Genomic DNA, 24168 nt, shown 5'->3' on the forward strand with positions numbered 1-24168 from the left:
TCAGATTTATATCTGTATAATTGAGATAATAATAATATTTTCCTTATAAAGTTACTTAGGGGTTAAATCAGTTAATAGCTGCAAAGATTTTACAGTAGCCTCTATCATATAACAAATGCTATATGAATGTTGGCTGCTTTTATGCTCTGCTAAAGAGACTGAAGTCACAGGTATATATTTAGATTTTTTTAACAGGATCCCTGCAGGATAACTGAGATGAATGGATAGTGGGATGCATAACTGCCCTCACTGAGACCAGTATATAGGTTAGAAATATTGCATGAACCAACTAAGATGGTACCTGTGCCTATGGAGAAGAGGGCATGGATGTAGATTGTCCCTGACTCAGGACCTTTATTATATGGAGAAGGAAAATCTGTTTTGAAAAACTGGCTATACTGTGGTTCTGCTTACAGAAATAGGAAAAAAAGAGTAGGAAGAGGTTTTTCATTTGAACACCTTGTCTTTAGTTGCCTATCATGCATTGTAATGGAGGTATCTGGTAAGTGGTTGAAAATGTATGTCTGGAGCTTACATTTAGATTTGTAAGAGAGTCATCATGAGAAAAATTGGTAAATTTTTGAAGTATAGTTAGAAAAATTATGAATCATAAGTGCATAGCTCAATGAATTTTCACAAAATAAAACACCGATATCATCACTATATTTTAATCTGAAGATAACTCACTTGAACACATGAAACATATATTCTAGTCCGAGAGTGGCATTTTAGTATAAGAAACAGACCATAAACTAAATAAACTTCAAAATAATTGGAGTTATTTAATTGTTTATAAAACATTAGCAAAGATATATGGAGTTTAGAGAAACCCTTATTAAAATGCCATTTTCTTTCTCTTATACTTCCTTTCACCCATAAAATTTCTCAGCTATCTATTCCAAACTCTTCAGTAGAACCCCAACCCTCTCTACAGTTCTTTTTAAAAACTCTGACAAAATATCTTTTCTTTAAGCAATAATATATTTCTTTTAATTGTTTAACTGTTCCTCTTCCCCTAATTTTATGTCCCATGCAACTCAAAGACCTAGGCTGTGAATGTTCAAACCCTTTCAGAGAATGGATATCAGCAAAAACACTAATAAAGAAGAATCAGAACCTCTTTTATAGGAAATTATTGGGAATGCTCACAGAACAATATTTCTTTTATATTGACATTTAAAAAGCTTTGAGAAGGAAGCTCTGGAAAACATCAAAAGTAGCCATTGCATCAGGAAAAATAAGCAAGGGACATATGGAGAGGAGTCATAGAAATCAAAGGACGAAGAAATTTCAGAGAAATGGAGGGTGGCAATCAGTATAGTAGGTTTCAGAAGTAATGTAGATGGTTTCCAAAAATTTTCAATTGGCTTTGACAAATTGAAAGTTTTGGTGATTTTAGTAATTCCTTCTAGTGGAGTGACTAGAGAAGCTAAATTCCAGTGGGTTGGGAAGTGCATGGGGATTAAAAAGTAGAGGTAGAGGGGCTTCCCTGGTGGTGCAGTGGTTGAGAATCTGCCTGCCAATGCAGGGGACACAGGTTCGAGCCCTGGTCTGGGAAGATCCCACATGCCGCAGAGCAACTGGGCCCGTGAGGCACAACTACTGAGCCTGCGCATCTGGAGCCTGTGCTCCACAACAAGAGAGACCGCGATAGTGAGAGGCCCACGTGCTGCAATGAAGAATGGCCCCCACTTGCCACAACTAGAGAAAGCCCTCACACAGAAACGAAGACCCAACACAGCTATAAATAAATAAATAAATAAATTTATTAAAAACAAAAAACGTAGAGGTAGAGAATTTAGAAGACATTTCAAAAGAACTAAAGTATGAGGGACATGAAAGGAATAGTAAGATTTCTGGCAGGGTGAGGGAGATGCAGAATAGATGGAGAGTTGCTCTTGAAGATTTGAGTGGCTTAAATGAATATTTTCTTAAATTCTGAAGAGGAAAGAACCAGTAGATAGGAAGAAGATAATGATATATAAATCAGATGCATTACGCTGATTGAAGAAATGAAAGCATATGGAATCCAGAGCACAGATGGAAGGATTGTCACAGTCATGAGGAAGAATACTTCCTTTAGTGGGACAGGTAAGAGAAGTGGATATGACTGTAGATACATTACAGAGGGATCAGGGAGGTGAGCTATGCCTGGCTGAAAAGCCTTTTTTTTTTTTTTTTGCTGAAACACTTGAAATCAGGTATGTTTCTTCCATGAGAAGTGATTCAAGTCCACTTTCTGACCCTTTCTTGATCCCTCACATAACACGTCTGAAGGGAGAAGGATAGTTTATGAATTGGTTAGAATGAATGTCTTGTTTACTTTTGGAATTGGATGTGTTAAATTTTAGTTTATCATAGTAGTTCTTTCTCTTTTACTCAAATGGCTGGAACATTAAGCAAACCAATGACCTACTCTGTTAGATAGTCTTTTTTCTTCTTCTTCTGCCTCTTCTTGCCACTCAAATAGGAGATAGAAAGTAAGGAGGATTGAGTTTGGATGCATGCCATGTCATCTACATTCCTGCTTACCTGTTTTCCCCTGGTACCTTCCTCTACCTAATTCCTGTTGGTAGGACCTGGTGAAATTCTCCCTTCTTCAAAGAGATTGCTAACCCCACATCTGAATCATGACCAGTGTTATATTTATGTGTCTCATAGTAGCCCATTTTTGATGTCAAACAACTGTTGATATTTATAATTGCATATTTTGGGTATTGTTGTTTAAATGTTGCTTTCCCATAAGACTATAAGCTTTGGAAAGGTAGGCACAAAGTATATTATAACTTTACGTTCCCATTGTTCCTTTTACAATGATCTGTTTAGAGCACCTCCCAGCCAAGGAACCATATGTCTGTGGTCCACAGCAGGATTAAGGTAACCTTGATTCTATGAACAAGCACTGAAGTGTCACTATAGCTTGTATACTAGTTGGAGGTAAAGGCAATTGATTATTAATGATCTGGCTGACATAATGGAAAACACACTCATTAAATTTTAAGAGGACACTGGCAATGTATTATTGGGAATTTTAAATGGTCAAGTGTCATTTGTTTCCTTTTTGTATTCTAACTTGATTTACTGTTTCTTAGTTTAAAAGAATGCAAACATCTGATTACAGACAGCCTAACGAGCTAAACACCAGACCAAACAGGAAAAGAAATGAGAAACAGATTAAAATTAATTTTTGATGTCCAACACATCATTAGTCAGTAGGCACATAAGCAAGTGATTATTTTCTTAGTTAATTCAGGAGTGCTAGACCAAAGAAGTTAAGAAAAAGCTCTGTAACTTTTTGTGTGTTTCTGTTTTTAAAACTTTCAGAGCAGTGCAAGTAAACCTCAAAAGTGACAGGTAACTTGGTTCAGAGGCATAAGCCCTGCTGGAATTAAGCCTAAAGTTACTGTTAATCTTATAATAAAATTGTATTATATGTGTGTTTAAAGTGCTTCCCCTTTATGAATACGGAATAACTCAGAAGGCAAGGCAAAGCTTATTTAAATAAAGCATAAAAATAATTCCAAGCATACAATGATTGTTTCTGACCTCTGAGTTTCTATAGGATGATAACAGCTTCTTAAATCCTAATCTTTCCACACATGCTCTAGAACCCATAGAGATCAACAAGGAAAGAAAATAAAACCATGAGAAACTTATGCCAAAAGCATAGAAGTCAGAGAATACTACAACTTGGGTTTATGTCTAATAGGAAGACATCTGAAACCAACAAAACTCATTTTGAAGCCCAGGGTGAAGGGGAGATTCAGATGAGACTGCTGAAAATCACGAGCATGCAGCAGGATAAAACTGGTGCCAGAACGCAGATAAATTTCTCCTAGAAAAATGAGGTCTTACCCTGAGTGGAAAAATACCAAAAACAAGTAAGAGGCGAGAAGAATTAGAAAACACTGGGTACTAAGAATCCAAAGGAAGGGACCTAAAAGTGTGGGACCAGAGGTAACAGTCATAGAAAGGCACTGCTTCTGGGAGAAAGGGAGCAACTTGGAAGGGATGAGCATCCCCTGGACTTTTGAAGATGAAGAGAAAGAAAAAACTATATGGAGGAGATTAGAGGTCCTACAGAAACAAAATAATGCATAATCAGAATATATAACCCTCTTTTCATTGTCTCATTCATTAAAGAAACTGTACTTCACTATAGCAATTCTATTCTAACTCTAGAAAATAATTAGGAAGAAAAATAGAGAGTTATACATGATTATAGGGTTTTGACATTTTGACCTGCCAGTAGCAAAGAGCATAAATAATACTGAGATCTTGGTTTTTAAAAATCATTCCTTGCTGAAAGGAACCAGGATTCCTTGGAGATATGGCCTGCTGTAGGAAAGGTCAGAGAAAGTACCGGGTAAACCAGAAAGCAAGGAAGTGCTCAAACACAGATGAGACCATATCCAAAAAATTCAGTCGTTGACTTGAAGTTGGGCCCAATGAACACATTTGGTACAGTGTGAGCAGAGAATAATGATGGTAGTACATTAAACAATAATAAATATCTATGAATAAGAGTAAAGAAAATGTCATAATTATTTTGGAAAGAGAGGAGAGGGATAGAAAAGATAGGAAATGATCTCTTAAATATAGGATTTAAGATCATACCAAATGATCTCAGCAAGTAAATGTAAAAAGAATTTCAGAATTAGAAACTCACTGTTTTGTAACTCCTGATGTCATAATATTTTCAGTTAAGGGTCAATGGCTGAAACCATATGGTAAAGAAATGTGGAGAACAGACTCTTTACAATCCCTTAAATTACAAATTAATTACAAATGGAAAATATGTCTTTACAACAGAGAAATCAGTGGCCCTCTCATAAATCACTAATGTTATGACGTGGCATTAATGAAATGCAGAGAAAGTTACACAATATTACCTACATGGTGTCCTTGCCAGAAATATTTCATCTGAATTTAAACATGGGAACACACTCTGATGAATCCTGAAAGTATAACATACTGAAGAACAGCTGGCCTTGACTCTGCAAAGTATTCAATGTAATTAGAAGTACAGGACAATAGATCAACTCTTCCAGATCATGGAAGACTTCCATGATCATAGCAAAATACGATGGTTGATGGTTGAATTAGATTGAATCATGGGGAAATTCACGAGCAGTAAAAAGTACATTTTGGGGAAAATAAGAAAAGTTTTAGTGTTGTATGGGAGGAAAAATAATTTTCCCTTTACCCTTCTAGATTCTTGGCTAAGATGCTATAAGGGTAGAAAAACTTTCCTTCTATCCTTCTAAGTTCTTTGGCTGGTCTAATAAACAAATAGACCTAAAACAGATTAACAGGAGAAAGACAAATTTAATTTCGTATGTAAGAGAGTCCCATAAAATATGAGACCCAAAAGGCAGCCAGGTAATTGAAGCTTATATAACATCCTGAGGTAAGGAAAGGGGTAGGGGTCTGGGGATACAAAAGGAAGGAAGGCATTCACAGGAATGCAGAGGAGATGTTTAGAAAACAATGGTTATCCTATTATGCAGGTAAGTTTCTTAGGTAAAAAGTTGTCTCTGGTAATAGCTCTCTTCCTGTATAGGCTCCCTTTCCAATGTAAATTTAGGAACTTGAGGTAGAGGTAAAGAGCTTTTCCTGAATCTGTTGGGTTTTGATTGTTTATAGCTCAAAATAATCCTCCTGCCAAAGTAGCATATTTTGGGGTGGCAAAGGCTGCTTCCCTTAAGTTCCACCTTTGAAACTTCAAATAAGTTTCACAACCCAGACGCTAAGTTGATAGATTGCTGCCTATCTCGTTGACCCAGTCTCAATCTTGAGAATAGGTCAGTTGAGTTAACAGTTGTGTTTCATTTCAGGAGGTGGATGATGCAGGTGGGCTCCCAAAGTCAGGCTTTATGCAATACAGATATTTAATAAGAGGATTTCCATGGAATAGAGAGTTTCTATGGAAGAAAAAGAAAAATGAAGGTTAATGGTTGGAGCAAATTATGAACCCAGTGTCTGAGTCCTGAGAGCTGCCAGTCAAGAAGACCTCTAGATCTAGATACCAGGCTTGAAACACCTTCAGATGGAGAGAGGGCAGACAGACAGTGGGAATCTGATGGATTTTCCTGGTTTGCAGTTTGAATGTCTCTGATGAGGGTACTGGGTGTACCAGTCTGAGTGGCCCATGCAGTAACAGGCACAAAGGCGATTGTCTAAACAAGCCATTGTGGTGATTTTTCTGACGTTTATATCAAGTCATTCACATTCTGTTTGCAGGGGTGCAGGAAAAAGCTTTTGTTCTCCCATCTAAGGATGGGAAAAAATCAGAAATATTAGTTTGGAGAGTTGTAGCCAGGTATTTGAGGGAACTGAAGGAATTAAAGATCCAGTCCACTTTACAGGTAAATAATAAATCCTCAAAGACAAGAAACAGCTCTAGAATCTAATATCCACAAAGGTGTGTTGCTGAAACATACTTTTTCTCTCTAAAAAATTTCTACACCCTCATTTTTACAAAGAAACCAAAATAAGACTAATTTGTTTGCAAAGTAAGTCTAATTTCAATAAAACTTGTCCTGATTTTGTACAGAAGTGCAGCAAGAATAGTGATTGACCACATAAGCTCTTTTAAACATACTTTGCCGGAATTTTTCATAGGGAATCTCAGATTGAACTTTTGAACTTTTTTTTTTTTGGCTATGCCCCACAGCTTGTGGGATCTTAGTACGCCAACTGGGGATCGAACCTGCACCCTCAGCAGTGAAAGCACGGAGTCTTAACTACTGGACCGCCAGGGAATTCCCCAGATTGAACTTGTAAAAGCCTCTCGAGGGTAGGAAGCCAAACCAAAGACTTCCTATCTGACTTCACTTGCAATACCTATAGATATAGGTGAATTCTTCTCTTCTCGAGGTTCCCCAATTATCCTGAGATTACTGCACCTGTCAAGAAGTTCATTACTCACCTGATTAGGCTGTTGGGAACCCTGTAAGCAAGGTTCCAGGCTGTCTTTTCAAGGGTTTTTATTCGCTCCATAAAGCCACCCTTAATTTTTTTAAAGTTGTCTGGTCATATTTGATTCTATGTACATTATTCTCAAATATTACATTCCAGTCAAAGCCTTGGTTAATATAATCAGTTTCCTATTGTGTCCTGTTACAAGAAAAGCAGATATCTATCGCACTTATGCAGATAACTAACTGTATTGCCGTGAGATGAATACTCAAGAGTTTCCAAAATCTGGAGGGTCAGGTAGGGAGAAAAAGTAAATGTTTCATCTTTGTTTACAAAGGTGTATCTTACCCAATTGCTGATAGCTTAAGAGAAAAAGTTTGTTTTTTTTTTAAACATCTTTATTGGAGTATAATTGCTTTACAGTGGTGTATTAGTTTCTGCTTTATAACAAAGTGAATCAGTTATGCATATACATATGTTCCCATAACTCTTCCCTCTTGCATCTCCCTCACTCTCACCCTCCCTATCCCACCCCTCTAGGTGGTCACAAAGAACTGAGCTGATCTCCCTGTGCTATGCAGCTACTTCCCACTAGCTATCTATTTTAGGTTTGGTAGTGTATATATGTCCATGCCAATCTCTCATTTTGTCACAGCTTACCCTTCTCCCTCCCTGTGTCCTCAAGCCCATTCTCTAGTAGATGTCTTTATTCCCGTCCTACCCTTAGATTCTTCATGACTTTTTTTTTCTTAGATTCCACATATATGTGTAAGCATACGGTATTTGTTTTTCTCTTTCTGACTTACTTCACTCTGAATGACACACTCTAGGTCCATCCACCTCACTACAAATAACTCAATGTCGTTTCTTTTTATGGCTGAGTAATATTCCATTGAATTGCACTTTATTTTTGACTTGGCCCCCAAATTAATCACACAATTGCACAGTGCTTAACTGTTAATCCTTCTTGGATTTATCTACATGTATATCACTTTCTTTGCTCAGTATTGTTCTTTAATCCCACTTCTTGACGGTGAGTTTAATTCCCTTCAGTAAGAAACCTATTCCTTGGAAGTTTTACTATTGAGGGTCTATAGGTAGAAATTTCTGTCTTTGTCTGAAAATGTCCTCTCTGTCATTTTTTAGTATGGTTAGTTAAATGTTATATTCTAGGTTAAGAGTGATTTTTCTATTAGTACTTTAAGGATAATGCTTTCAGCTATCTTCTGGCATCTATTGTTACTGATGAGAAGATTGCTACCAGTCTAATTGCTCTTCTTATTTGATATTCTTTCTTTCTTCCAAATTGTTTTTTAGACTTTCCTCTTTGTCATTATGTGATGTGCTTTACCAGCTGTTTTTTAGCCTTGGTTCCCCAGAAAGCAGAGCCTCAGGCCAAGAGTTTATGTGCTATTATTTAATTAGAGAGTACAATGCAAGTGAACAGGATTGCAGGGCAAAAACAGTGAAGCAGGGAAGGATGGCGATTCAATATGAGAATGCATGCTCAAGCTGGGATTTGACCTCTGGAAGTTCTGTAAACTGGATCTCAAAATTATGGGGAGGGAATGTGAAGAAAGGAGAAAGAATTCATCCATGGGTTTAGCCTGTGGGGGAACTGAAAGGGTTGCTTTAGGAATATTCTCACTTGCTGGAGTAAGGAGAGAGGTGGGGGATAGATTTGTTGGAATCATGAACACAGTGAGACACTGTCAGATTGTATAGATAAGTAGTCTGCCAGTGTTGCACATTCTTTTAATGCGGAACAAAGGAAGGATCAGGCTGAGGTGAGGTATATGATACAGGATATAGTCATATATTTGTTTTCATTTCTTTCACTGGTGACTCCACGCACTACTTTTATCTGAGGATTTATTTCTAACTTAATCTCTGAGAAGTACTATTTCTTCAAATACTTGTTAAATTCACTCTAATCTCACCTTCTAAAAATATTATTAGATGAATGTGGGTCTTCTATTTTATCCTTTATTCCTTTATCATTCACATTTTCATTTAATCTCATAATTTTTTCTGGCTTATTTTCAACTTATAAAATTGAATTTCACTTTTATCAAATATGTTATTAAAACTGTCTATGGAGTTTTGAACTCCAATGAACATACTTTTTCTGCCTTTTTCTGCATCAATTGAGATGATCATTTGGTTTTTCTGTCCTCCAATCTATTAATGTGGTGAATCACAATGATTTATTTTCATAAGTCGAAGCATCCTTGCATTTTACAAATAAATCCCACTTGGCCATGGTGTATAATCCTTTTAATATGGTGTTCAGTTCATTTTTCTAGTTGGATTATAGCTTATCTTTGAAGGTTCCAGCTTATCCTTGATCTTCTAACTTCAAATCATCTCTCATTCCTGACTGCCAGCCCTACTGACTTCGGGACTTGCACCAAGAGGCAGGGCAGTGGAATTACATAGACTGCTTAACCAAGTCCCACTATCATGTAAGGTTTAATCTCCATAATAAAGTCCTTCTAGTGGTTCTACTTCTCCAATCAAACCTTAATATAGAGTTTATCTAATGTCATCTGATATTCTGATCAAGGAAAAAGGGAGAAAGCCAAGGTATAAAGTATAGGAACAGAAAGAAAAAAATACAAAGGGAAATATATTAAATTTAGGATGATGCACGGAACATAAATATGCTGTAAAAATCTAAAAACTGGATGAAATTGATTATTTCCTAGTAAAATACATATCACCAGAATTGATTCAAGAAGAGTATGAAAAACAAAGAGAACCCTTAGAAGAACTTCATTGCTACTTTTGGTGAATTTGTCCACATTTCCATCTGGTTTGGCTTGGAGATCCCACCTCCATATTCTCGTGCTGGGCATGTGACCAAGACCTGGCCAGTTAGAATTCCCTGAACTTGAGGTTTTAACAGAAATCCCAAGCTGAGTCAGTCTTTTGTATAAAGGCTTTCTTTTTGCCTGGGTTCAGTAAATTGGTATTATATAAAAATAGAGTTGCTTTTGGTCATTTTTCTTGCCACCCCTTGGAGAAAGTTTTCCCCAAAATAATACAAAACAAAACAAAACAAAGCAAACTGCAGAGGGAAGAATATCCAAGTCAGAGAAACATTTTCTATTTATATCCTTTGGGGCCCCACACTTACCTGTGTCTGAAAGTATTAGCACTTTGAAACTTTGGTGTATTGTGAGTCAATAAATTCCTTTTTTGTCCTTTAAACTAAATTGTAAGGGTTCTCTAAAATTACAATTTATAATTAATACAATGATCATGGCAGCAATTGCATAAGATTTCAAGAAGCTAATTTTCTTGAAAAAATGAAGTTATGGGTATACACTCTTTCAAGTTCAAATACTCTGAAACTGTTTCCCTGTTGCTGAATTTTTTAATTACTTTATATTGGATTTCAAAATACAAAAGAACATAGGCTCTGGTTCAAGATGTTTGTGAATGTAAGCATACGTAGCCATTACCTTTGCCTCTCAAGAACCTATCATAATAATGGTGAAATCTGAAAGAAAGGGAAGCCCACTACTATAATATGCAAGGAGGGGGATTCAGCTTCTGAGGTATATATATGTGCCCAGCAGAACTCCTGAGTAACTCAGGATGGCAAGAGGGAGAAGTAGACTGAAAGTCTATGTGGGGCAGAGTTACTTCACCTACACCTTTTTCTCCAAAACAAAAAGCCTGATAGAAAGGCATTTAACCAATTCTTTCTTTTAAAAAGGAGCCTTTTAAAAAAGATATGTAAAGACTGTTTCCAGGTGATCTATAATGGCCAGTATGTTTGTTACAGTTCCTGCCAAAGACTTATTCTTTCAACATTTGTAGGTTTTTAGAATAGTGGCAGGTCTCCATCTGTTCACAGTAAAACTAAGCATTTCAGGTTCTGTCCTAGTCCATGAATTATTCCTATTTCTCCCAGGATTTATTTTTCTATTTTTAATATTTATCTTATTCTCTCTTATGTCATGCCTATCTCAAATATCTCAACAAATATTTATGGAACATCGACTTTGGGCAAGGCAGTATTTTGGGTGCTATGACTATTGTAGTGAAAATTACAAAACCCTTGCTTTCCTAGGAGTTTACATTCTTCTTAACATCTAGAGATATTTTGTTTTCTCTTCTTATTTACGAATGAAGACCATGAGCTCTGGTTTTATGATTATCTTTACACCTCTCATTTTTCTGTCTTGATTATCTTTGCTAGCTTCTTTATGTCTGTCTACTTTATAATTGCTCCTGTTCCAAAGGATTCCATCCATCTCCCTCCACTACTACCATGGAACATACTTTCACAGGCAATACTCATACTTCTTTGACTTCAGTCTGGCATCTTTATACTGATTTTAGAAGCATACGTGATATTCTGTGATAGCTAGATGAACATTGACACAAAAATATCACTCTGATGTCTCAAATCTCAGAGATTCCAGCTGAATTGTCATCTATTCCTCTACTGTGACAAACAAGTTATATTGCATTTCTTATATCAGTGGAATGTCTCACCATCTACTCAGTCACCTAAACCAGAAACTTAAGGTCATCTTTAAATTATCCAGGCAGCCACCAAATTTTATTGTGCTTCTTTAATACTACTTGAATCTATATGCATCCATATCTCAGCTGTCTCTCTATTATTTCAGGACTTTATAGTTTTTTCTTCCAGTTAATGCCATAACTCCATAAGTGGGACAATCTAAATTTTGACAATCTGTTCATATCCCTGCTAGTATGACCATTCTAAAAGTTGAAATATTTTATTCCTATTAGAAAAATCGTGTTGATTGTGCATTGCTTAGAGATCTAGTTCAACTCTTCAGCCTGATACACAACACCACTTGTTACCTCTTTGGCTTCATCTCTTCATTTTTTGCTAATGTACTTACATCTCTTCCTCTTCTACCCCAGAGTATGATGATTCATACTTACTGTTTACTGAGCCTTAAATTTTCCATGCATCTTTACTGTTGCATGCAGTGTTTATTTTGCTTAGAATAAAATTAATGACTTCATTTCATTGGCTAATTGCTACTAGTCCTGTAAGATGCAACTCAGATATAACCCAACTTTAAGGAGTTTTGAATTATTGGTGTAGATTTCTCTTCCTAGATCATTCCATTATATCCTGTATCTGAATCTGTGTCAGGGCATCCCTCACATAGAGTGTTACTGTATGTTTATTCATCTGCCTTCTTTAAAATGTAATACATTGCTTAATGCGAAGTGCTATACTTCTTAACTATAACCCTAGCACCCAGCATTGGGCATGGCACATTCTTGGTCAGTGTTGAATGCCTGAAATAGTGATTTAGAAAAGGGTTGGCAGATATTATAACTTAATAGGCAAGAAACCCTATACAAATATGTTAAGTAAGTGAGAGAGATCTAGATTGAAATAGATCAAATCCAGGATGGTAGGTAACAGTATTAAAATAGGTTTTCTTTGGAGAATAAAGGGTGAAAAATAAGTCTGAGATGCTCACAGTGGCCAAAAATTCTGAAGCAATGTGTGTGTGTGTGTGTGTGTGTGTGCCAGTAACTGTTTTAGTTTTTAGAAATGTAGTAGTAATTAAAAAAAAAGAAAGATCATTTGGAGCTTCTATTTTGGGATAGGAATGGGGAGGAAAACAAGCACAAGATAAATAAAAAATGTTTTAGATAGTCACAAGTGCTACTAAAGAAAAAAAAAAATACACTTCCAGAATAGAAGATGACAAGGCCAGGGGTGGTAGATAACTGTGTTGTGACTAGTGATGTCAAAATGAAGAACCCAGAGCCCAGAGTTGGCTTATAATTAGTGTCTGTCCTCTACGAATGGTGGATGAGAGAAAAAGGAATTTCCCCAAAATGCTTTTCCAAATCCCCACATTTTTGCAGTGATGTTAAAGATGCTGGCTTGATGCTTAAAAATGGAGAGTTTTGAATATCACACAAAGGAGAGCCTCTTATTTCATAGTGAAAAAGCCTGAGTTAGGATGGTAAAGAATTTTCAAATCTTAAATGAAGTCACAGAAAAGAAATGCAGTTCAGTTTCCATTCGAAATTCTCATACCAGGAACTTCTCATTGAAGGGAGTATACATTCACCTCTCAAATAATGAAAAGACATGAAATGTTTGGTTAATTGTAGTAAAGAAGATACTGAAGATCTCAAAGTATTGTATATGGATAACAAGTAATATTAATTAACAGAAGTGTCACATCTCTTTGTGAACTTTCCAGTACATGCAGTGTTTTGATGTTCATGTTGTTCAATGCTCAGGCTCGTTTGCATTTACAAAAGAATCTTTATACTTAATTCTTCATGGAATATTGAGAGCACAACTTATTTTCATGGTTAGCCAAAAAAAGATAGATTTTATATTGCTATCAAAAACTTATCCACAGGCTATAACTACTTTCAAAAAGAATTTGTTGTTCAGGTAAGGGTTTTTTATGGAATTAGGCCAAAATGAACAAATATTTAAAAAACTACAAAGAAAATACAGAGAAAATTCTTAAGATGGAAATATTTATGCTCACAATCACAGTGATGCTGTGTATTTAAACTGATATACTGTAATGTAAAAAACGTATCAGGTTGAGCTCAGAAGATTCAGGTACAAATCTTCTCCATTTCTGATTTGTCAGGGCAGACAGAGAGGAATATGATTTGGAAGAGCAATATAATACTCAGCAATCTCTTTGAGACAAAAATAAGTGGCTATATAGTTTCAAAGTCAGAGTGTTAAACTGGGTTTACGATATAAGCAGCATACACTGATACAATGAGATAGGGTGATGTGAAGTAAAGTTAGAGTGATACGATATTGGTGGTTGTTCAAACAAGAAGGATACTGTCTTCTAGGAGCTTCAGTCGCAGGAATTAGGGATTCCATTCTTGGGAAAAATGGTAGAATATAATGTCATAGTGGGCCTAGAACCAAGACATTAAGCCATTTACTTGTCTAGGACTCATTATAATCATTTTCTAGGTACAGAATGGATCCCAGATGAGAAGTTGTATTAGTTTTCTGTTGCTGCATAAGAAATCAGTACAAATGTAATGGCTTAAAACAGCATCCCTTTATTAGCTCACAGTTCTATAGGTTGGGATACTGGCATGGAGTGACTAGGTTCTGTGTTCAAGGTCTTAAAGGTCTGGAATCAGCATTTTTAAACCCTTGGCAGATAATTCTAACATCTAATTCATTTTGGGTTGGCATCATGTTTCACATCTTATTCAAGCTGTCATGTATCTGGTTCTTGGTATAAGTAGTGATATTTTATTGTCTTTTGGACATTTTGGCTATCATGTTAGGATACTTTGGTCCCAATTTAAAGTGTTTTTTTTTAATTTTTAGCAGGCATTCACTCTTTCTGGGTTTGGCACACATTTTCTATACTTTTATGGACTGTGGTTCCATGATAACCTAATTTTCAGAACCTTTGTGGTGGTCTTTTGGTCTGTTTCTCTTGTGCAGGTGGGGTTACCTCTGGTCCCTTCTCATGTTGCTTATGGGGTCTGAAGTAGCTTCCCCAGGATATGGCAATTGGTACTTCTACTGAGGGAAGGGAATCTCTGGAACACTTGATGAACAGTCCTTCCTGGGCCAGGCACTTGTGACAGGGTCTCCCTGGACTATAAGGAGTGGAGGGTGCTTACCAGGTTGAGAGCTTTCTGTGGAGGGACCTCCGTTGCTTTTACCAGCAAGTTGCCTGATGTTTCTGGGGAGGGGAGAGGAGTCTCAGGCCCATCTGAGGAGAGCATTGTCCAGGTGGGAGCTTTTTGTGGTAGGAGCACTTTTGCTGACCCTTAGCCACTGATGTGTCTGGGTGGTGAAGGGGGATCTCAGTGGGGAACGAAAGCACTTTCCCTGGTCACTTATTGTCATCAGGGCTTCCAATTGTTCATCCTTGCAGGTTCTGCAAGGCTCGCCTGGTGTTTGGGGGATTCCCATTTGATGTGATGGAGGAAGAGCCTCTTTGAGCCACTTCCTGTTACTAAGTTGGGAGTTAGGAAATGCTGGGCCTGGATCACATTTTTTTTGTTGGTAGAGGGTCATAAGGTGCCCTGCCATGAGGTTGTTCATCCATTCTGAGGGTCCCTAGGCAATTCACCTTCTCTAGACCTTTCAGAGATCTCCTTTGGTTGTCTCATATTATTTCCAGGATATATAGTTGTGCGTATAAGGGGGGAGCAGGGAGAAGGAAGTATAAACCATCTTATCTGGATTAGAAGTCCTCTCTGTGCCTTTTAAGTGCTCACCTGATTAGGTCAGGCTCACTCTGCATAATCTCCCAGTCAACTGTGATATATATCATAATCTAATAATGGGAATGATATTCCATCACATTCACAGGTCTCATACTCAAGGAGAGGGGCTCCTACAAAGATCATTGGGCATCATCTTAGAATTCTGTCAACCACAGAAGGTGCATGTGAATGTACTGAAGCATTAATTAAGCAATTATCATCCTTTGGAAGGTTTTAATCTGTTAAGATAGTATGAAAGCCAAGTACTGTTATAATTATTCTACTCACTTTAAATGAAGTATATCTGATATCAAAACTACTTCCTAAAAATCAGACTATTCAAACAACTTTCAGAAGTTAATGTAAATTTCAGAGGTTTGATCCAAGCCTTCATTTCTGGCCATGCAGATATCTTCTGTGTGAAAAATATGCTACCTCAAAGATGTTTTCAAAAACTTCACCACCACTCCCCATTTATATTTTGTAGTTATGTGCAAATAGTGTGGCTGCCAGCAATTCACATAGAAAAGAAAGGTCAGTGATGTTTCTGACTTTAACTTTTTAGAGAAGGTGTATACTTAACACTGCCTACATTTGTATAGGTTGCACATTGCACAAAATTTCTGATTATTGCTTTAGGTTATAATACAATGTACTCTCACCTATACCAGGATTGAAAAATTTAAGCAAAATTTTCTGGATTGGCCAATACAACCCCCCAAAAATAGTTTTCAGGCTGAATTAGGAGAAAAACCCTTCACTATGTTTAGGTTGGAAGGAAGCATGACCTAAATTTTGATTTCAAATACTCGGGGTTTTGGGTGATGGTTTTACTGGGGACAATTAGAATTGAACTATGTAGACATGTTTCTTGAAGCCAAGTTTTACTTTTAAGGCTTTCATATTGCAGCTTGTGAGGCTCCAAGCAGCAATTGGCTACTTTGGGTCATTCACACAAGGATTCAGAGTCATATATAAACCATAAAACCCTTTATAAGAAATCAGAATCTGTTTTAAAAATTAATTATATGAACTATACATATATAGAAAGAAATTGAAGCTTGAATATATTTAAGAAGCAAAAATTAAAGACATACCTATAACTGCCCTTTATCCTTAGTTGTTTACAATCACAGCAAATCAAAGTGTGACATGTTTAAGAGAAAGGTAATTAAGTTCTAAGGCTTTGTCATCTTATCACTTTTAAAAATACAAGATCTAAGTAAATGAAAGGAAAATAGAGTGGGTTGTTAAAGTGCTGAGTCATAGAGTGGAATAGAGAACAAGCAAAAGCGGAAGAGGCAAGAAAGCATACACAGGCTGTGTTTGAAGACAGTTGGGAATACTGGTTGTGGTAGATGGTCTCTGATTTGCTTACCGGATCTACTCGCCATCCTTCTTAACCCTGCTTCGTGATTCCAGGAGGCTGATCTTTATCAGCTTCATGGACCAGTCTCTCTGTGTCTTCAGGTTGGGTTTGGTTAATATGAACTACTGATAAGTGATTAGAAGTCAGGAGGAAAGAAGGCAAGGGTATTTATTTCCATGATCTGCCCCCTTCCAAACTTTAGGTTGGCAGTGGATGCCATTTTCTAAGGTTACATCTCTTGTTGGGTGGGCTTCTCCTATAACTCGAAGACATTCTGGTTTGCAGGAACTGCTATCTCTCTATGCCCCTTCAAACCTAGTGGTTATAATACTGGCTTCTCACAGCTGCTAGCCTCAGGGTACTTCATCATCTCTTGGTTTCCCTTCATTCTTTACACACTTTAGTCTCTTCATTAAATGCTATTCCATCACTCTTTTAAAGTGTGCCATCAGTTTTTAGCTAGAACTGACTGATACATTGGTAGTGGGGAATAGGAGAAACGTTAAGGTAGTGTTAGGGAGGTGGGATAAACTGCTGTGGAGAGAGATAGGAAGAGAAGGGTTTCAAAGCTTTTTATGACATTCTATGAATGTAACATGACTTCTTTATGTGAATGACTCTAATGTAGTCTTAAATGGCTTCTTAATTATTGATATTTGGTTGGGTTTCTGTTTCTTTGCATGCACAACCAGGATTTAACAGGGCTAAGAGATGTCTGGGATTTACATGACGAGATAATACTACTAGGATCTATCTTCATTCATTTTATCATATTAAGACATTTCTCCCATGGAATCAGGAACATCCCAACCCAGTGCACATGCTAAGTTTTTATTGAAATTCAGTGAACTGCTATGGTGTGAAATTAATTTTTATTGTCAGTCCCCTGCGTCGGCAGGCCGACTCTCAAGCCCTGCGCCACCAGGGAAGCCCTATAACACTTTATAGAGCTGAGAATTCAGATCTCAATCAGGATTTTCACTCTCATTGGAATCCACTACTTGCCTACGACAAATCGGACACGTAGAGTTCTCAGACAGCCAGCGATCAATGCAGTGAATGTGATATTCATGGGAACAAGGTAGTATGCGAAGCTTGCTCTTTTCTGTGTACTCTGTAAGGCAAATGCTACAGGCTTTTAGTACATCATTTTCACCAAAAGATCTTACAGCCAAATAGTCAATCTGTGCTTTGGTGAGTCCTGTCGTTTGGTATAGATCATCTTCATTTAAGAGGAAAAACTGTTGCAGATTATGGGAGGACCCAGAGTCACTTTCATCAGATATTATTAGGATAATTTGGGTACCCCCTTGGCTGGTCTCTGATGATAAGTCTGATGATAAGTTTGTTTCTTCACTGCCTTCAAACATCAGTGAGCTAATTCCTGAATTTTCATCACTTGAGCTGGAACCGGAAATAGGACTAGAACTGGAACTAGACATACAACTGGGGCTTGAATGACAACTCGGTGTGGAACTTGAATGGGTATCATAGCTAGCATTTGAATCAGAACCAAATATACCACTACTGCTACCATTAGATGACTCTAGCCATTCCATGTTTTGACTTGGAGGTGAGACAATATGCTCTAAATTACTGTCAAGGATAATTTGTCTACCCCCTTGGCTGGTCTCTGATGATAAGTCTGATGATAAGTTTGTCTCTTCACTGCCTTCAAACATCAGTGAGCTAATTCCTGAATTTTCATCACTTGAGCTGGAACCGGAAATAGGACTAGAACTGGAACTAGACATACAACTGGGGCTTGAATGACAACTCAGTGTGGAACTTGAATGGGTATCATAGCTAGCATTTGAATCAGAACCAAATATACCACTACTACTACCATTAGATGACTCTAGCCATTCCATGTTTTGACTTGGAGGTGAGACAATATGCTCTAAATTACTGTCAAGGATAATTTGTCTACCCCCTTGGCTGGTCTCTGATGATAAGTCTGATGATAAGTTTGTCTCTTCACTGCCTTCAAACATCAGTGAGCTAATTCCTGAATTTTCATCACTTGAGCTGGAACCGTAAATAGGACTAGAACTGGAACTAGACGTACAATTGGGGCTTGAATGACAACTCAGTGTGGAACTTGAATGGGTATCATAGCTAGCATTTGAATCAGAACCAAATGTACCACTATTACTACCATTAAGTGACTCTAGCCATTCCATGTTTTGACTTGGAGGTGAGACACTATGCTCTAAATTGCTGTCACTGTCCATAAGGTTACTTGAGTTACTAAATTCTGTCATTGTCTGCCTTAACGTGCTCTGAATTGGAACAGATGTTGTATCATTTAAGTTAGTATTTAAAATTCTGCAAACGGGATTTCTAATGGTATTGACATAAGCTCTCACACCTGCCTGCTCAGAATGTGAATACATATGCCTCAGTCCTCGTTCACTTTCAGAAGTGACAGTGTTGTTTGGTGTCTCAGATGTTAACTGAGTTCTACTAGCTCTGCTGTCTCTCTGAGAATATGCTCCAGAATGAACTTGTCCTACTTCAAGATTGAAGGGTATGGTTGGATATATTTCCCTCATTCCCCAAGATTCACCACTGCTGGTTGTATCTGGAGAATTTTCTCCATGAACGGCATTCCTTGTTCTAGAAGTTTCAGTAAGACCGCTATTTTGCAACTCAAATCCAGTCATTTGCTGTCTCCATATTTCTTGGTGCTCAGTTCTAGAAAATCTCGCATTCTCACTTAGCAGAGGCTGCTCAAAATTCTGAGAGGGTATACTATGATTAAGTCTTTGTACAATTTCCCTAAGTGAACGTGGAGGCGACCAAATTTCAATTATTGCTCTGGTTCTCCGATACTCTGGGCTCCTACTTCTTGCTCTTCTCTGACTTGTGGTAGGTGGAAATTCCATTAACGTTTCAGTTGTATCTTGTTCAGACATAGATGGTCTTGTAAATATTGATTCAGATTGTGGACTTTCCACTTGCCTTTGGCTGTCTTCCATATTTTCTCTTCTGGGAAGTCTTGCAGATGCTACATATTCATTCTCTGGATTTGGACTCCCATTATCAAGGTTAGCATTTATTTCTAAACTGAATATGAACTGATCACTTTTAGGATTAATTTGGCTCTCTTCTCTCCAAGATTGGTTTTCTCTTTGTCCACTTGTCATATTTTCAGTTTGTCCAGAACAGTTAAGCCAGTCTATTAGAGAGTCACCACTAGACACGTCATCTGAAGTGTCTCCTCTGTCTGTTAACAAAAAAAATGGGGAGGGTGCATAAAAGAACTACCAAAATTAGAACCATCATAAAATAACACTCTGAAACTTTGTTTCAAAAACAAACAAAAAATGAGAACTTAAATACTCAGATGTTTTCAACTGATTTCACATTTATAGAGTTAATATTTTATAAACTGCACTGTGTAGATTTATAAGTAAAGGTAGAAAAGTTTCGATTCCATCCAAAAAGAGTGAGCTAATCCTAGATAAACTTAGAGAATTTTTTAAAAAGGGAATCCGGAGGAGGTCTATGTTTCAGTATTTCATCATATACACAGCCCTGTGTACCACTGTCGGAGGAATGTCAAGAGACTTTGTTTTCAGTCCACTGTCAAAACACTAATGCAGTTAAACAAGGTAAACACCAGTTAAGGTACAATGCTAGTATTTTAGTTCAATTTACATTATTGTCTAATTTTCATTAGTCTCCAACATGACTACTTCTAGGCTCTTCACTTATGTGCTTTGGATAATAGATAAGCTGTTTTAAAATATAAGGTTATTGCCCAAACATAAACAAGTTTTATAGGTTTAAAAGTGTTTGCATTTTGAATACTTCTTAATGTTACCAAGATTTTTAACTGACATTAAATTGAAGGTCCGATCAAATGAATAGACTGAACCTAGCATGGTACCTATAAGACCATATTCAAGAGCCAAAGTATTATAGTCTCCTCTTCATTAGACTGCAAAATCCTCTACTTCTCACTGGGAGGGAAGCCACCAGACCTGAGGTTCGAGCAGGGTTTCTCAGCCTTAGCACTATTGACATTTTGGTGCTGGACAATTCTTTGTTTTGGGGAGCCATCCTGTGCATTGTGGGATCTTTGGCAGCATCCCTGGCCTCTGCCCACTAGATGCTAGTAACACCCATGCCTCCCCTGTGACAACCAAAAATATCTCTAGCCATTGTCAAATGTCCCCAGGTGTGGAAGAGAGCACAATTGTCCCCAGAGGAGAATATTTGTATTTGCTTTTTTTACATGTCTATGTAGAAAAAATAATTCAGGAAGTAGGAGGGACTTTCAGTTGAGGTAGAAAACCAAGAAAAATACAAATAGGCTACTTTGCACTGTTTCCCAATTAAAACAACCCAAATGTGAATCAGGAAAACCAACAAACATACCTTGACATTCTCACCAAAAATCAAGTAAATGCCAGTTCTTTTTATGAGAAGTTACTTACCAAATTAATGTAAGTCACTTCTGTATAATTTACTAATTACTATTATGAAGTTACTATTTACTATTATGAAGTTCCTTATTCATCCCATCCTATTCCCTCCAAAAGCAGAATATACCTGTATTTTCATCTGAGTCTTGTGGTGCGTTTTCTTTAATTAGCTGAAGTCTTCTCAGCAACTCTTCTTCCGTACTTTCACCTGGAATGCCTAGAAGATTGTTGTCTCTCATAAGTTCGTAATCTTCTTCACTCAGATTATTTACGAACCTGGAGAAATCTTCTTCCCGAACCAATCGGTCCGTTTGACTTATGTGTTGGGCCGAAACTCCATCTCCTTCATCGTTGGAATCCGAGTTTTCCATCTTAATAAACAAGTGGAAAATTATCTGAAATTCACGACGTGGTGTTGAAATTCACCAATGGTCGTTTCGTTTTCTTCGCTTTCTACTTCCTGCCAGAGTGTCCGGTTCCGACTCAGTCGGATGACCCTCCGCAGAGATTCCTCCCTTCTCCCTTCCCGACTCAGTTCTGTGGCCCCTGGTAACGCAACAGTTGGGAGCCGCCTCTAGCCCAGAACTTGCTAGACGTTGCCTAGGCACCCATTATCTTCCCCGCTGTTACCGAGTAGGGACTGGATTCAGGTTAGGTTTCATTTCATTCAAAACCAGCCAATGTTACTGAGGGTTTATAGTGTACCAAGCACCGTGCTTCACCTCGTTTCACCCACATGAACCTATTCTCAGGTTTTCAGGCTCTGATATGCTCTATTTATTCGTTACATTCCATTTGACTGCCTTCTTCAAAATGCCATGCCAAAGTCAGCCTAGTTCAATGCAGCAATTCTCATTTTCAGGTGCCCAGGGACCTCCGCCTTTTCTCCTCATGAATTTCTCAAATCCTAGACTCTCACTAAGAAAGCCCACAATTGTTGATAATTTACCAGGGCCCTGGCTGAGTCTCTTTAGTGTGTCCTCTCCCTTTTAACTGTTAATGGCTTCATCTTGCATTAGATGGTCCTTCAGTCTTGTTTCAAACAAACAAGAAACACCAAAACTTTGGCAGGCTTTTCTGCTCAGCCAGGGAATTCCTTCTCCACAAAAGCATCAGGTTCATTTTTGTCCTCCTTTCTCATAAATATTACAAATATTACTTAAGCAAAACTAGCCAGAACATCACAGGAACTTTTAGGACAGATACATAATAGTTACTTTGTCTGCCACAGTGAGTACTGACTTTGCTGATTTTGTTGCATGTATCACCTGAAAGGCTTGGTGAAAATAAAATAATGCTCATTTGCAATGCTATCTGGAGGAGACCTCTAATTCACTCTCAGTACACAGCTTAGAAGTTTAAGGAGCTGTGTAAATTCACAGTTGTTGTTTTGTTCACGGTCCACAGCAGGCTTTCTTGTTTGTTCTAAAGGAGATGGAAGGATGGTAACTTTACTGGTGTGACAGTGAAGAATCTAAGTCTATGTCCTGCTTTTGACATTTGTTCGATGCCTCGTTTAACTTAAGCTAGAAAAATCAATCTTTCCCCTCTGAATCAAATCTCAGCAAGTCTTTGGATGAGAACAGAATCCCCTAGACTACCCTGCCTCCTTTATGGACTTCCGAGTGTATTTGTTATCTTTTACTGAAGTTATTATTTTCACAGGGGAAATCGGTTGTAAACTTGTTTGCTGTGTCTCAATCAAAACTAGCAGTATTATGAGTTTGTGATTTGTACTCTTGATGCAGGAAACCCAAACAATCGTTAGTGTTCTTGAGAGTGATTGATTCAGTTTAATTCAATTCAATCAATTCAAGTGTCAAGTATGTTTAGCGTTTGTTAAATGTCAGTCATATTATCGGATATTAAGATACAAAGATGAGTATATTTAAGAATCTGTTGTCATTAGAGTATAACAAACAATTGAGCTACACAGAGGTAAAATTACAGTTTTGAGGAGAAAGTGATTTGAGTGAGAGAGAAAATCGGTTTCACTGCATTTGGGTTTTAAAGGATGAATAGGAGTTTTCTAAGTGAATGAAAGGGGGAAATATTTTCAAAAGTGAGAACAGCAACTGCTAACACTCATAAAACAACAAGGATAGTAGATTTTAATTACTAAAAAAAGACATTAGTTAAATTGGCAGAGCAAGGCCAAAAAATGGAGACCTTTATGACATGTTTAGAAGTTGGACTTTATCATTAGTGCAATGGAAAGATGTTGAAGTCTTTAGACAGTTGATGGTCAAATTTGCAATTTAGAAATAATATTGATAGTAGTGTTGAGGATGAATATGAAGGGCAAGAGTTCAGATGGGAGGGGCAGAAATAGATAAAGGGCAGCCTAGGCTAGTGATGACAAGGATCTGAATCAGGGCAAAGGAATATGATTAAAATGAAGGACTTTAACAGATCTCTAGGCAGCAAATCTGACTAAACCTAGTAATATGTGGGAAAGAGGGAAAAGTGGGGAGGGGGAATATATGAGGGAAAGGCAGGGGTCAGGATTACTTCTGTATTTCTGTCTTTGCTTAGTGGACAGTGGTACCAATAAGAAGTAACACCTGATTCTGAAGTTGTATGGTTTAGCTTAAGAGGGAGCATGATTGCTTATGATTAGAATAGTATGCAAGTTACCTGAAGATTCAGAAAGTCTTACAGTCTTTCCAAATTTAGGTACAGAAGCACATGAACTAATAGCCCCGGATGTTTGGTGTTCCCTGTAGTTGGCTCTCAGTGTCAATGACTCTACCTTCCTGAACTATTTGTTCCTGGTTATGTCCCAATTCTGGTGCAAGTAACAGGGTATAGGGATCATCATCCCAGAGACCTACTTATTGACCTTGATTATTTAAATAGAAGCCACCAATATAGCTGTGCTTTACACTTAGTTCTCTCATGTCTTGACTTTCCTTCTGAGTATTGCAGTGTAGGTTCAGTAGTTTTTCCTCTGGGTGGCAATATTGCTGCTTTGGCCTTCGTTCTATCCCTTGTCTTGATATCAGAAGTCTTCTGAAGATGTTTTTTCTTCACGTCTCATTTCAGAGATGGGAGGTGCATCAGGAAGTCCAGAGGTTGACTAGAGCATCACTCTAAGTTGAGTTGGAGGGGAAGAGGTTGAAGATGGAAAGTTGCTTACTTTCAATCAGAGTCAAGCACTTAAAAATTTGGCCAATCCATTGTTTATGATGTGGTGAAAAAATGGGG

At 37.5% G+C, this 24168-nt stretch overlaps 1 protein-coding gene across 1 annotated transcript; it reads right to left on the reverse strand.

Moving 5' to 3' along the window:
- Positions 1–17493: 17493 nt before the first annotated feature.
- On the reverse strand, positions 17494–21332 carry LOC307054855 (E3 ubiquitin-protein ligase RLIM-like; the record flags this gene model as incomplete). Its single annotated transcript, XM_079706728.1, has 2 exons — positions 17494–19757; positions 21089–21332. The coding sequence occupies 2 exons, from the start codon at positions 21330–21332 to the stop codon at positions 17494–17496; spliced, it is 2508 nt and encodes an 835-aa protein (XP_079562854.1).
- Positions 21333–24168: the final 2836 nt, after the last annotated feature.

This window comes from Hyperoodon ampullatus, assembly GCF_949752795.1.
Source record: "Hyperoodon ampullatus genome assembly, chromosome: 6".
Classification (NCBI taxonomy): Eukaryota; Metazoa; Chordata; class Mammalia; order Artiodactyla; family Ziphiidae; genus Hyperoodon; species Hyperoodon ampullatus.